Source organism: Parasteatoda tepidariorum, chromosome 10 (assembly GCF_982258835.1).
Source record: "Parasteatoda tepidariorum strain Cologne lab strain chromosome 10, Ptep-v5.0, whole genome shotgun sequence".
Classification (NCBI taxonomy): Eukaryota; Metazoa; Arthropoda; class Arachnida; order Araneae; family Theridiidae; genus Parasteatoda; species Parasteatoda tepidariorum.
This window is the reverse complement of record NC_141764.1, coordinates 88,475,487-88,489,583: the sequence shown is the minus strand read 5'-3', so window position 1 is coordinate 88,489,583 and position 14,097 is coordinate 88,475,487. Positions and strand designations below refer to the sequence as shown.

Here is a 14,097-nt window from a genome sequence, read left to right as displayed (position 1 = left end):
ATTTGCATAAAATATGAAGAGAAGGAAATAAAATTTTTATTATAGTGAAATTAAATGAGAATTGCATTTTTTTTAATTACCTTGCTATTTAATGATTGATAAATACTTAGATATTGTTTAAATGACTTTCAATAGCTTTTTAATTCCAACAACTGAAAAATTTAAATTAGATTAGTTTTAACTTATATATTTATAAAAGTACTTTGACTGAGTATTGTGAAGGAAAAGTTAAAAATGGAATATATTTCTTGGCTTTATCCTAGTCTTCAAAACATAGTTTTGTTTTTGTGTTACAAAATGCATCCGCATTTCAGATAAACTAAATTTTAATTATATTTGAAGGTCAGAATATCCTTTGTAGGATGCTTAAAATTATAGTAGAATCATTTTTACAGTAATTGAGATTAGTAATTAATTATGATTTTGTAAAAAAAAATTTACGAAACAATTCAGATAGAAATTAAAAGTATCAAATTTTGAGTATGTTTATTCACAAGCACTACGAATTTAGTTCAGTTAAAAAATAAAAAGATGTCACATAGTTATACTAAGAAGATAGAGTTCGTAACTAAATATTTCTCAAGTTAAACATTATAAAAAAAGGAGGAAACAAGCAATTAGAAGAAAGTTGATTTTATCTTCGCAAAGAGTAGTATTTAAAAAAGTATTTGCCAATTTTTTGTTTAAGAGTAGTCACGTGTATTGTTTTTTGCTTAAGAGTAGTCACGTATATTATTTTTAATTTAAGAGTAGTCATGTATATTATTTTTAGTTTAAGAATAGTCACGTATATTATTTTCAAAAAATAAAATAAAAATAAAAATAAATAATGTAAAATAATGTTATGTTATTTGAAATAATATAATATTATTTCAAATAAAATATCTCACGTAAAACTTTTTAAGGAATTTTATTCTTATTCAGAGTGAAATGCTAAAAACATGAAACGCTATGCTCGTATCAGCCAGAATGTTTTGTGCTTGATTCCACGAAAAGCAATTGCTTGGATAATGCTTATAATGGCTGTCCTTACAATATTTTCTTTCTTGGCTATTGAAGTTAGAAGATTAGTTTGGTTAAAAACTCTCACATTTGAAAATCAATCGAACGCAATCAATTTTACTTCAGAAAAAGAACTGATAACTGATGAACATTCCTCTACGAAAAACACAAGTGATTTACCAGAATTGAAATCTGCTTCTTACGATATGATGTACGCAAACACTGAAATTATTCCTATGATGGAACTAACTGTTGAAGGTCTCCTTGGAGAAGAATCTTTTTGCCAAGGGCATGTGTTTTTGCTTGTATTAGTGACATCTGAACCGCATCATTTTGAGCAACGAGAAGCCATTAGAAAAACGTGGTCAAATCAAATCATGAGTCATGGTTTACGAACGAGAACTGTTTTTCTTGTGGGAAGGTCAGAAAATAAGTTTCTGAATGTCTTAGTGAAATACGAAAAGGATATATCAAATGATATTTTGGCAGGTGAGTATTTTAACAAAATATTGCTTTCATATGCAAATTATATTATTGTAAAATCTTCCCTAACCATTCATAACCATTATTTATTAAATACTATCCAATATAAATAGCTAAATAATAAACTCTATTAAATACTGACTTTAATGAACAATTGAACAGTTGTGTCTTGATAAACGAAAACAATCTTTTATGCTTGATACATTACAATTCATACGATTTATGAATAGATTTTCATATCATCTTATTTAATTATACTTCATCGTTTCAAGAAACACTATTATTTTATAAAAAAGAGTAACTTTTGCTAATTTTTAGAGCATGGGTTTTGCTGGTATGCCATTTTCCAGGTTAGAAAAACGAAGGAAAAATTAACTCCTAAGTGATAAAAGTATTGCCCTCATATTTTTGTCTGGCACTTGTTAACATTTACAGTTATCATTTTAAAAATGAGTCATTCCCATTTATTGAAATAAAATTACGCTTTGAAAGTATTGAAAGAGTACTGAATGATGAAATTTCCGTTTCTTCAAGTATTTGGGTTCAGAAAGCTCTCAAGGAACAAACTATCATGGTTGAAAAAAACCCGGGAAAGTTGAATTTGGTTTACGATACATCATTATCTACTATAGAGAAGTTTCTCCAATTTGATATATTATCTGGTTCAACTCTCAGCTGTCTTGTAAAGCTCACATTTTATGTACTAAAACTTCACATTTAGAAGGCGTTAAAGGTTGCTTTTCGGGTGAAAAAGAAATTTACTTGGTCTATATTTATTTATATAATAAAAAGACAGAATTTCATGTTTGGAATTTTCTTACTTATTGAAAACTAAATAATATTTTTAAAGATATTTTGTTTATACATTGAACTTAATATACATTGAAATGTTTATCGTTGAACGTAGCAGACTATATTTAATTTAAACGTTTCTGAATATTCTTAAGACATGAACTTTGAAAAGTTTTAAAAATACTTATGACCTCCAAATTTAAAAATTGCTAACTAAGTTCAATCGAAGAAAGTTTCATGAATAAAATGAAGCAAAAAATATAAATTAGACACTTAATAAATAAGGATTTTCTTGAAAAAAAACTAAATTTAGAAATAAAATTAATTTCAGTGTTTTTTTAAAATTTAAACTCAATTTTAAAATAAATAAAAATAGTATATTGGCAAATAGGAAAATTTAAATAAAATTTTTAACATCTTGAAAATACCATACAGACTGTCTTTTTTGTGACAGCGACATTGTCCTCATCACACTGTCGCTACTCCGTCTCGTTCGCACACAACGTCGACAGGTATACACCTGAGTGCCAATGGCAACATATAAGCGACCACGACCGTGAACTTAAGTTAGCTCTCACTATCAGCACTCAAAGTCCGGTGATCCTAATACAGATCTCTCGGCTTTTCACAAAACCACAATGAATCTAGTAGTGGTATACGTTCATCGGATTCTATCACACATAAAATTCTGGGAGGAGGAGTACTGTAGCGTGTCTACCGCTACAATTATTCAATTCCAATTCACTGGTATATAAGACATATTTACTCGATTCTATGCTGCGGAAGGTTAACATTGTCGATAATACTCTAACTACAGTACGTATTTATGAAAAACTTTATAGATTTTAAATTTTAATATTTATGTGTAACCAACTTAAAGAAAAACTATGGGTTTGAGAAATTTGATTTCCTTTAAAATTTGCCAACCCAGGTTGGCAAATTTTAAAGAAGAGTTTTTAATAATAAAGAAGAAGATAATAAAGATAATAAAGAAGAGTTTTTTCTCTTTGAGACAAGGACAAGAGGTGTACACACAAATTTAAAAATTAAGCAAAATGAAAAAAAGTGAACCTAAGACACATATAATGTTTACAATGTCATGACTAAAAGTGTTGCTAAAAATACTTTGAAGGGTACTCATTGACTTAGATTTGGGTAAATATTATCTGTTTAGAAGGATCGATTGGTTATTAGAATATTTGTGGTTTGTAATTTTTCACAAGATTATATAGGTTATATAATAAAAAAATGCAATTAATTTATCGTTTTTTTTTTCTTCTTTTTTTTAAAGCAATTAATTTATTGTTTTCTGGATATTGACCGACAGTAGGAGTGCTATTCAGTATTTCAAGAACTGGCCGGAAATATTCGATATTCCTGGCCGGGAGATTATGAAGCTTCTATCTGAGATAGGCCTGAAGACATCAATAAGCCTCCAATGGATCCCATCGCATGTCGGGGTACATGGAAATGAGATAGCCGATGTGCTCGCCAAGAATGGCTGTGTTCTTCCTATGGAATGTTTAAACCGTCTTACTCCCACTGAGATCCACTCCCTGGGAAAACATCGTTTGCTTCCAGTGCTGTGCCGTACTCCATCCCATCAGTGGTATGCCGGCAACCGCCCTGGCCTATCATTAACATGCTGTGGCCCTCGGCCTTTCTAATCGGCCATGGCCGGATTTCGTAGTGGCAATCTTAAGTGTTTAAGGTTTCAAAATGGTGAGAAGACTTTTCAACCTTGTTCTTGCTCACAACCTGGAAGTCCTGATCACCTTCTTTCCTGCGTTGGCGCTTCTTTTAAACAGCTGCTGGTTGATCGGGACTTTATCATACATGGGGGACTGAAATATATATATGGGAAACTGACGCGACGGGGCCTTCTGGACCTGGTCTAGGCTTTCCTTCTCCAGGGGGATGTGTAACAACACAACAATTTATCGTTTAAATTAATTGCATTTTTTTATGAAATGTTCTGCAATTAATCTCTTAATTTTCTGGTTTTGAACTCAAATGAGGCTGTCAAATGAGAGGATGGACGTTTTTAATATTACCTTTAGTTTCAAACTATTATGCCTTTTTTTTCTGTCTGATGGAATTGCATAAAAATTTCTTCATGTAAATATAGAAAGGAGAAAAAATTAAAAAGGAAAATTTCTTTGAATGTGTGAATAATCAATTTTATTTTTCGAATTGAAGTCTATACCCATAGTCTATAACAGTGTCTATATCCATAGTCTATAACAGTGTCTATAGCTGCCACCATTGAGGTAAACTGAAATGTAATATTTTACAGTTCATGTGGTAAACTTTTAATTAATTTGTACTCTTACAGTTTAAGTTTTTTAGTCATTCATTTTTTGTTTGTTGTTTACCGGCAAAACATAATTTCATGCTCATTATAATCAATGTAATGCTTCATTGCAAAAACATTTCGTTTAATAAACAAGCACATTTATAGTAATATATTCACCATAATTCTTTTAAACAATTGTTACTTTGTCAATTTTATAAAATATTTCACAAGATGCCAACAGTTCTGTACTTAAAAATATGTTTAATTTACCTCTACACCAAAAATAGAGTTAGCTATACGCTAATAATTTTAACAGTAAAGTAACTGAATCAGGAAAAATTTGAAAAACTTTACAGTTTAAAAAATAGACAAAAAAATTTAATTATAAAACAGTCTATAGCTTTAAACTTTTGCGGTAAATGTAATTATATTAGTTAGCATTTAAATGAACTTTAGCAAATAAAATAAGCAACCTTTCTTTTGATATTTTCAATTTTGTGAAAAATTCACCATGTTGCTAATTCATCACATTCGTCTAATTTTCAGGTGCTTATATAGACACGTACCAAAATCAAACTGTAAAGGTGCTGCATGGATTAAAATGGGCTTTAAACACCTGTAAACCATCATATGTGTTACGAATAGACGATGACAGTTTTGTGAATCTCCCTATTTTAGTGAGATTTTTATCTAATCCATTTCATACTACACATATTCTAACATATTCAAGACAATTTTGGCATGACTCAGGCGAATATATTCAGAAATCAAACATTCCAATAAAATATATAAACGATATTGGATATGTGTTAAGTTTAGATGCTTTAAGTAAGCTTGTTGGCTATCTCGATGAAGTTCGATTATTTTTCACTAAGGACGTTTACATTGGCGAAGCAATACATTTATTGTCAAATGCAAGATCAAAGAATGGTGCTCAGCTGACAAATAAATCGAACTTGTGGAATGATTGCAATTTTCACGACTTACTTATTGTCCATCCAGTTAAACCACATCACCAGAAGGAATTACTGGATTTGGTAGTTGAAGCACTAGAGGAATGTCCGAAAAGAGATGCAATAGGTTTCGAATATTGATAGAGGAATATGTATTAATTTTTGTTGTTTTTAAATATTAATCCATTATGCATGCAATAAACTTTCAGCTGGCAAATAGTTTAGTTATTAATTAAATTTAAGCAGCAGTGAACACGTTAAGTTTTTTTTCTTTTAATTAATGCCACAAAAACTTACGTTTCAGCTATTTCTTACAATGTATTGAAAAATAATTTAAGTTTTAAAAAACAGCTTATCAAAATCACTTGATATATTTGACAAGAAGAAATTTAAAAAATTTATTTATTCTTAAAAGTTTGTTTCGTTATGAAATAAAATTCTTAAAAAAAAATAAAAAAAAATACATTTGTATCAATTGAAACAAATTTTGTTAAAGCTATTTAAGCACATAGTGTACTAATGTATTGAAATATTCATTTAAAAGTATCTGAGCAATTTACTGCATTTTTGAATCTATTATGAGAATAATAAAGATAATCACAATAGTAATAAAATAACTTCTGGTGATTAAAACTGAAAGAATGTACTCTTCTTTTTCATATGATTAAATCAATACTGGCATTTTCAATCTGATAATAAACATTTTTGTATTTAAATATGTATAATAAATTCATAAAATTAAATATTTTCATGTATTTGAATTAAAAACTTAGCTTCTTTATGCACGGAAAACTATTACTATTTATGCTATATGGTTTTTATAATTTTCTAATAACTTAATTGAAGTTTTATTTTTAAGTAACAAAAATAAAATAAAAAAAATAATATAAATAGGATTCAACTACAAAATGAAGAAAGGTTACCCATTGGTAGAATGGTTGTTGTCTAATTTTTGTTTTTGGAAAAGAAAATTTATTGTGTTCTTATCTTGGACATCTTTAACTGTTAATCCTGAACTGCTCGGTACACAATTTCGCAGACATATTTAAATGCAGCTCAGACGCATTTTGAGTAAATTCTTTTGATGAATGAATAGACCTTAAACAGCTGATCGAGATCAATATTAACATTTCGGATTGATACAATGGTGTTTGAGGGAGATTGTTGATTGGTGTTTGATGGAGCTGTATCATACAACCATTTCGGATTCACAAGGCCATACTTGAAAAATGATTTGAAAGCTAGGCTTTTTTTCAACTTTACATGAATAGTGAATGAACCCTTTATATAGCGTGACAGACAGTCTACGGTCTTACGCAAATTATTGGATGCGTTGACAATAAATTCTTTTATCCCTAACTGGTGATTAACACACAGTTCTCATATTTGTATGAAAGGGGTTCGGGGAGTCACCATTCACTCTTCGTTAGGGTTCAATTCCTATGTATAATACCTAAACAGAAATGATATATGGACTGTCAGAAATTACTCGAAACAATGGTTAAATAACAATTTATTAAATTAATTTTTTTCCATATTGAAACAAAACAGTCAAGTAACATGAATAAGATGGTAATAAAACGTTAACTGTGAGAAAAACCGTTTTTTAACTGCTTTCACCTAATACAGTTAAGAAACTATAAATTTATTGCTCCAACTAACCCCATCTAATGACATCGCTTAGTTCCTTGCAGATGAGTACGTATTTTAGCCGAAACCGTATTTTAACCTGTAATATGTTACTCAGACAGATCAGCAGAACTTATGTTCGAGTCCCAGCGTTGACACCACAATGCTTCCTCCATGCCATTTTACAGATGAAAAATTTCCAGTGTCTTGCACTCCAATGCTCATTGCACAATGAAAAGATTAGCAGTAGGAGCTAATTTAACTAGAGCTATTGAAAATTTCGCTAATTTATAGTTTGAAATCATGTTAGTTATAAATGGTAAAAAAAACAGTATGACTTTGCATTCATGGTTTTTATATCATATTTGTTGTAATTGTTTTTGAAACAGTGACGGAAAGAAAAAATTGTAAAATTTACAGTTAATTAAAATTATAGACTGCTGTCGGTTTTTAGAATGAAAATTCTAACAATGTAGCTTGAAAAATACCTGAAATACAAAACAGCATGGAGAAGTGTAAGGGTGAAGATTTATTGAAATCATTTTCAAGATGTTGATCGCATTAAATTCCTTGAAAATTTAGAATGAAGTGGTTAGTAATCTTACCATATGACGAGCAATCTGATGTTGTTTAATCGCATTTTACTTAATAAGAGAGCAATGCATGAGGAACTTTGTGAACTTGCTAATTTCTTAAAGGAAAATTGCATATTCCATGGAAGAAATTTAGAAAACAAGAAATATGTTATTAAAGGGGAAACAAAGACAAAGAAATAAAATGAATGATAATACAAAAACTAATAATAATCATGTAATTAGGAGTTTGGAAATTATTTATAAAATAACTAAATAACGTTTTGTGAAGTTTTTTGTTTGTAGGTAATTATTTAGTAATCTATAATGGAATTGTACTTTAAAATAATTTAAGCAAGCTTTTTTATTGAAATGCATCTAAAATCTTTCACCACCGAGATCCTACTTACACTGCACTGTAAAAAATTCTGAAATAAATTACGGTTAAAAATACCGGCACTTTGGGTGCACCATCCGTAAAATCCATTTTGACCGTAAAATATCAAACCGTAATTTTTGCAGTAATATTTATTTAAATAGAGGGAGTCAGTAAATATACGGTAATTATTCATGTATAAATTACGGTATATCAGTTTTTACGTTCCAGTAAAAAAGGAATTTACAATAAAAAGTACTGGTAATTTTTACCCTAATTTGATTCGAAATATTTTAAAGTGTGCAAGCGAGTAAAAACTGCTGGAAAAAAATTGAATTTAAATTATTGAGAGCAAAGAACTAAACCACTTAGCTTGACTGAATAAGACAAACTGAAAAACTGTTTTTGTACGTAAGCATAAGTTTTGTCCCGAAAGATCTATTTTTAGCCAAATGAATTTAGTTTTATATAATAGTACTTCAAACTGAAGAATCACATCATTTGACAAGACGCAAGTTGGAAATGGGATATTTGGAAAAACAATTGCATGCAATGGAAATGGAATGTGTACACTTTTTTAAGCATTTCACAAATTGTTGTGCGATATTTTAAATCCAAGACACAACTACATCATATTTTTCAGTTTACAGTGTCACATTTGACAGTTTTCTATTTTTTCTGTCACATTTCGGACTTGATGGTGCTGACTTTCATTCTTACTTCACTTTTGTTTTTGATTACTTTGTCGTTCGGGTTTTGTTCAATATTTTTAGTTTCACCACCATTCTTGTTGGCAGCTTGACAACTCTTTAGAAAAATATGACATTGTCAGCTCATATTTGACAATATATAAGATTTTGAAAGTTTAGAAAACAGCGCATTTTTTTATTTGAGGATAAAAATAGTAGTATAGCTACTCTTACTTCCTTATAACTAGCATGGAATAAAGCATTTTCTGTGTGTTAGGAGTTTAAAAATAGGAAAGAAGTGTTAAAGGAAATTTCTTTGCAAAAATTTTGAAATTTATTTAATGAACATGGAGAAAAAATTACTTTACTGTATTGTAATGATATTTCTAGTAAGAAAAATTCAGTTTAATAAGACAAAAAGTAGACTTTATTTAAATCATTAATTAGGTAATTTTTTTATTCAAATGGTAATAGTTTACCGGAGATTTTCGTTTGCAATATTATAGTTCTTGTTACCACTTATTTAGTAAAAAATACAGGAATGAAGAATAAATTTAGCCAATTAAATAATTTTCATGCTATGCCCTGAAGTATAAGGACAAAATTGCCGCATTACCGAAATCATAACGCATTGTATCTTATTGTTAATTTTATCAAAATCATGGCCAAAACGCTTCGTTAAATATGGACAAGATTTTTCTTGGATGTTTTTCGTTTTTCCGAGGCCTAAAGCCAAGAATGCGACTTCAGCAATATACACTTCACATCCAGTTTGTAGGGCGGACTCATTCATACATTTAGTTTTTCAACCACAGATCGTAGCTTTGACCTAAACCAAAGAACGATCAATCTCCATTGAAGTACCTCCAGAGGTATTGATTTGTTATGGAAACGTGGAGGACTTTGTGATCCGACGGATTTATCACGCATCATTCACCATTTACTAAACGGGGAATCTTCGGCTGGAAGGGATCGAACTCGCAACCTCTTAAACATGGGTCTAACGCCCTACTAACTAGGCTATTCCAACATATTTCTTAAAACAATCGTAAACACAAAGTATAAATTTTAATGTACAGTCAAAAGAGTAAACAAATTTGTCGTGTATACTCCCCAAAGGAAAAAAATTGAAGCTATGCTCCAAATTAATGCTATGATGTCTCGTAAGAGCAATAGCCATTAAAATGTAATAAATTATTGTTTGAAGAGCTTTAAATATTTATATAGTTGTTTTCAAAAGAGTAGCGAGACTGACAGATACATAATTTTTATTACAGGAATTAAATGATGACCGAAAGATAGTCGGAAAGATAAAATTGACAATAATTTTGACTGAAAAACAGTAGACAACTTATTCTTCTTCTTAGTTTTAAAAATCTCTTATTTTCAATTTTTTTTTTAAGCAAATTAATTATAATTTATTTACATTGCGCAAAAAACAGAATGAAGCATCTTGAATAAATGAAAGAATCACAGGGAAAGTGCGTTTTTGATCTGATTTCGTAATTTAGAATATGATCTGTTCTAACTAATCTGCATATTTGTGGTTACCCCTTAAACCATTAAGATTGAGCCCTAGTACGTGCAAGTCTGATCATTAGTTCAAAATTTATTCAGACTCTTTCGTTAAATTTGAGCACCGTGCAAGTACAATGATAACATTAAAACATCATTAGTGCATAAATTTTAAAATATACTTTTACAATGTCTAATTTAACTAAGTGTATTAAATGAATAAGATTTTACAGATGAATAGATTAATTAAGCCAACATAAAATTCTATAAATTTAATCAATTTCATAAATAATAAATATTAAGCAGCAGTGTATATGTTACCGACAAAGTATGAAATCTGGTATAATGCCTAAAATTAGCCGGCAAAGTATGAAATGATTTCTATTTTCACACATGCCTAGGCATTCTATATAATACCGGATGCTATTTAGGCAAAGTATGAAATAAACGTCCTGATGAGGTTATTATGTAAATGATGTGCATGTTACTGTGAATGACCGAAATCGGTGGTTGTTGACTTTCACCGGAATGTTGGCAATCACATAGTCGCTTTTGTGAATGTAAGAAACATTTATTACATCCGATTTGATATTAATTTATTCGTGGATATAATTACATTTATTCGATATATTAATACTTACTGATGATAGATTAGAAGAAACATCAGTGTTTGGAGTATCGGGCAATTATATACCGGGCAGTGGCCTTTGACCTTAAAAAACCATCAGTGTAGGGTATACCGGTCAATAGCCTTTGACCTTAAAAAACCTTGACCTTAAAACCTCATCAGGACGCTTATTTCATACTTTGCCTAAATAGCATCTGGCATTATATATAATGCCTAGGAAAAGTATGTAATACTTCTCATATTTCATACTTTGCCTAAGAAAGTCAGGCATTATATATAACTAGGAGGCTCCGCCCCCTGCTCGCTAACGCTCGCCAACCCCCGAGAATTGCTACGCAATCCTATGTGGTTCACACCGTGAACCATGGCTCGCTGCGCTAGCTCGCCAATGAACACAATGTTCTAGCACAAAGACATAATATATTATCATCAAAGACATAGTATTTTATCATCAAAGACATAGTATTTTATCGTCAAAGACATAGTATTGTACTTATGTAGAAGAATTCTACTAATGTTCTTATTGGCTTTTAAAAAAGTATATTAGCTATTTAGATTGTACATGGTGAAAAAATCAAAACATTAGCTAAATAAGAAACATATTAGCAAAATAAATTATCAAATATTGCTTCACTAATATTCTGCATTTTAAAGCGTGAAAATTCAATGCATAAATAAACGCGAAATATGAAAAAATTCAATGCATTCAATACAAACACTTAAACGTTTTTTAGACGTTTAGGTAGCTCCCAGTAGAAAAATATCAATTCAACAGCGACCTTTTAAAGCATTCTCACTTCAATTAATTAATTAATTCCTAATTGAGTTTAAATTAAATATTGTCATGTTTTTAGTGCACGAATCTGAATTGAACAACCTGATAATGCTCACTCTGGTTATTGTTATCTGGTTGCTCACTACGTGCTCTTGCGCGCCGAATCCAATCAATTAAAAATGAAAACTGTTGCCAGCGCGAGAAAAGAAATATCATCGGTTTTATTGATACATACATACATACGTACGTATTAGCGTTTTATATAATATAGATGCTGGCATTTCATACTTTACCGGCCAATTATATATATAAGAATTTCTTTAACGTTTCAAATATCAAGTATTTAAAGTTACAGCATGAGATCATTTATAAAACTTCAGCATTTAATACTAAAAGCATTTAATGCAATCATTGGTTTCGATTTGAAAAGTTCTGACAGTGTTTGCAAACAAAAATACACCACTTTAAATTTTTTTTTCGAATCTGAGCTACATTTCTTTTATTTTATGAATCCTCAGACGCAAATAAAAGGCAGAATTGGAAGATTATTTTAAATATCTGAAGTAAATTTACCAAGAATTTCTTAACAAAAGCAAATGCTTTGGGAACAATATTTCACAGCATAAATAAAAATAAAAAACCCTAGTTCAATGTATTTCCAAATAGACGATCATCAGGATAAAGCTTGATATATGGAAAGGATTTATGAAGAAGTATAGATAAAAGAACCTAAGGGATATTTTTTCTTTCAGATTTTTTGGAGTGCTCCCACGAGAAATTTTAGAATATCTGTCTATGACCAAGCTTGAATTTTTTTCAAGTTTATATTTTATTTAAATAAATAACACTTATTTGTAATTTTAAAGATCTGAGCAGTTATACGCCGAGAAAAGAATTTTGGGGAAAATTATCATGTTCTATTGTGATGTCATTTATGAAAAAAAAAAACATTACTCTGGTTATTAAAACCAAAATATGTGGCATGCCAAATTTTACGACTATTACCAAATTTTATCACATATCATAAAACCATACTTTATTGTTAATTTTACCGAAATCATTTTCAAAGCGTTTCGGTAAAAAGTACCTATCCTTTTGGTGTTCCCATAGAGCCAGAAGCGCGGTAAATTGTACCATATTCTGACAGTTTAAACTATACTTATTTTTCTCGAGGCAAACAATTGACTTTTAGTAAACTAAATTCAACAAATGTCTGTTATGCCGAAGAGATGATGGCATTTGAAAAAAAATGTCTGCTTTTATTTTACTCAATTTTAAAAATGATCAAAGAAAACTAAACTCAGTGGCGCGACAGCCCATAGAGGGCCATGGCCTACCGTGCCCATCTCAACTTTCTTGACCTTAGGATCTGGGGTGCAGGAGCAGATGTTCTGGTTAGGTGGTCAGCCGAACGCGAAATACCCATTGTTTAGTTTCCAAGCATGATTGGTACTCATTTATCGACCCACTGAAGAGATGAAAGGCCGAGTCAACCTTGCTCGACCCGAGCATCGAACCCAGGACCTGTGACACAGGAGCACGGAGCGCTACCACTCAGCCACCTGTTAATTAACTTAAAAACAAATATAAAATCCTTTGTTTAACATTTGTTGCGCGAAGTTTTAATTTGCGATATCTACTCTGCACTATTTGAAAGTGGCTAACATCCGCATGATTTAAAGATAAGATAGCTTGCCCTAAATTTATTAGATAAGATAGTATGCCCTAAATTTAAATCTTTTTAGAAAAAAAATATAGAATCATGTTGTTTCCAGTGTATTTTTACATAAAAAAGAAGTATAGATATTTGTTTTAACTATTGAACGTATAACTGCTTTTGATAGCTTTGGACATATAAGTTTGGATTCCAAGAACTTCCAGAATGCATGACAATTTTGGAATATGAATGAGAATGTTGCTTAAAAAAAGAGAGCATTTAACTATTTCTACGTTTAAACTGTGGTGAAAAAATAATGAGGACACGGGTCAGGAAAATTTGGATAATGTAAGAAGACCTTGCTTGAACAAGAATATACTCTCTTAAAATGAAAGAGTTATTTCCCCTACTCAAAAAAGAGTTAAATTTTTTTAACTCAACTTGTGTGAAATACATTCTTATTTGAGCGAAATTCTTCCTTTGCATTAACTCAAACTTGAGTGGTATTTATAAAGCAATATTTGAGTGCTTTTAGCTCAAACTTGAGTGATTTATTTATTATTTAATTGAGTGCGAGATATAAGCTGAAATTTCTATCGTTTTATTTTAAAAAGCAAACGATAATAAATCTAAATAAAATTTTTATGTTCTGTGATCTAAATAGATTACGTCTTCGTTTTTATTTTACGTTTAATTTTTTCTTCTTCTGGAGAATATGCCATTTAATATT

General features: G+C 30.1%; 1 protein-coding gene across 1 annotated transcript; it reads left to right on the top strand.

Moving 5' to 3' along the window:
• Positions 1-320: 320 nt before the first annotated feature.
• Positions 321-5,669, top strand: LOC107449888 (beta-1,3-galactosyltransferase 1-like). The gene is made up of 2 exons (XM_016065556.4): positions 321-1,491; positions 5,120-5,669. Exons 1-2 carry the CDS (start codon positions 942-944, stop codon positions 5,665-5,667), a joined length of 1,098 nt encoding a protein of 365 aa, XP_015921042.3. The 5' UTR covers positions 321-941; the 3' UTR covers positions 5,668-5,669.
• The last annotated feature ends 8,428 nt before the right edge of the window (positions 5,670-14,097 follow it).

Excerpts from the sequence above, each read along its gene's own strand:
- LOC107449888 (XM_016065556.4), top strand. The coding sequence starts at position 942 with ATGAAACGCTATGCTCGTATCAGCCAGAATGTTTTGTGCTTGATTCCA. Across the intron at positions 1,492-5,119 it reads ATCAAATGATATTTTGGCAG|GTGCTTATATAGACACGTAC; the intron begins GTGAGTATTTTA and ends TCTAATTTTCAG.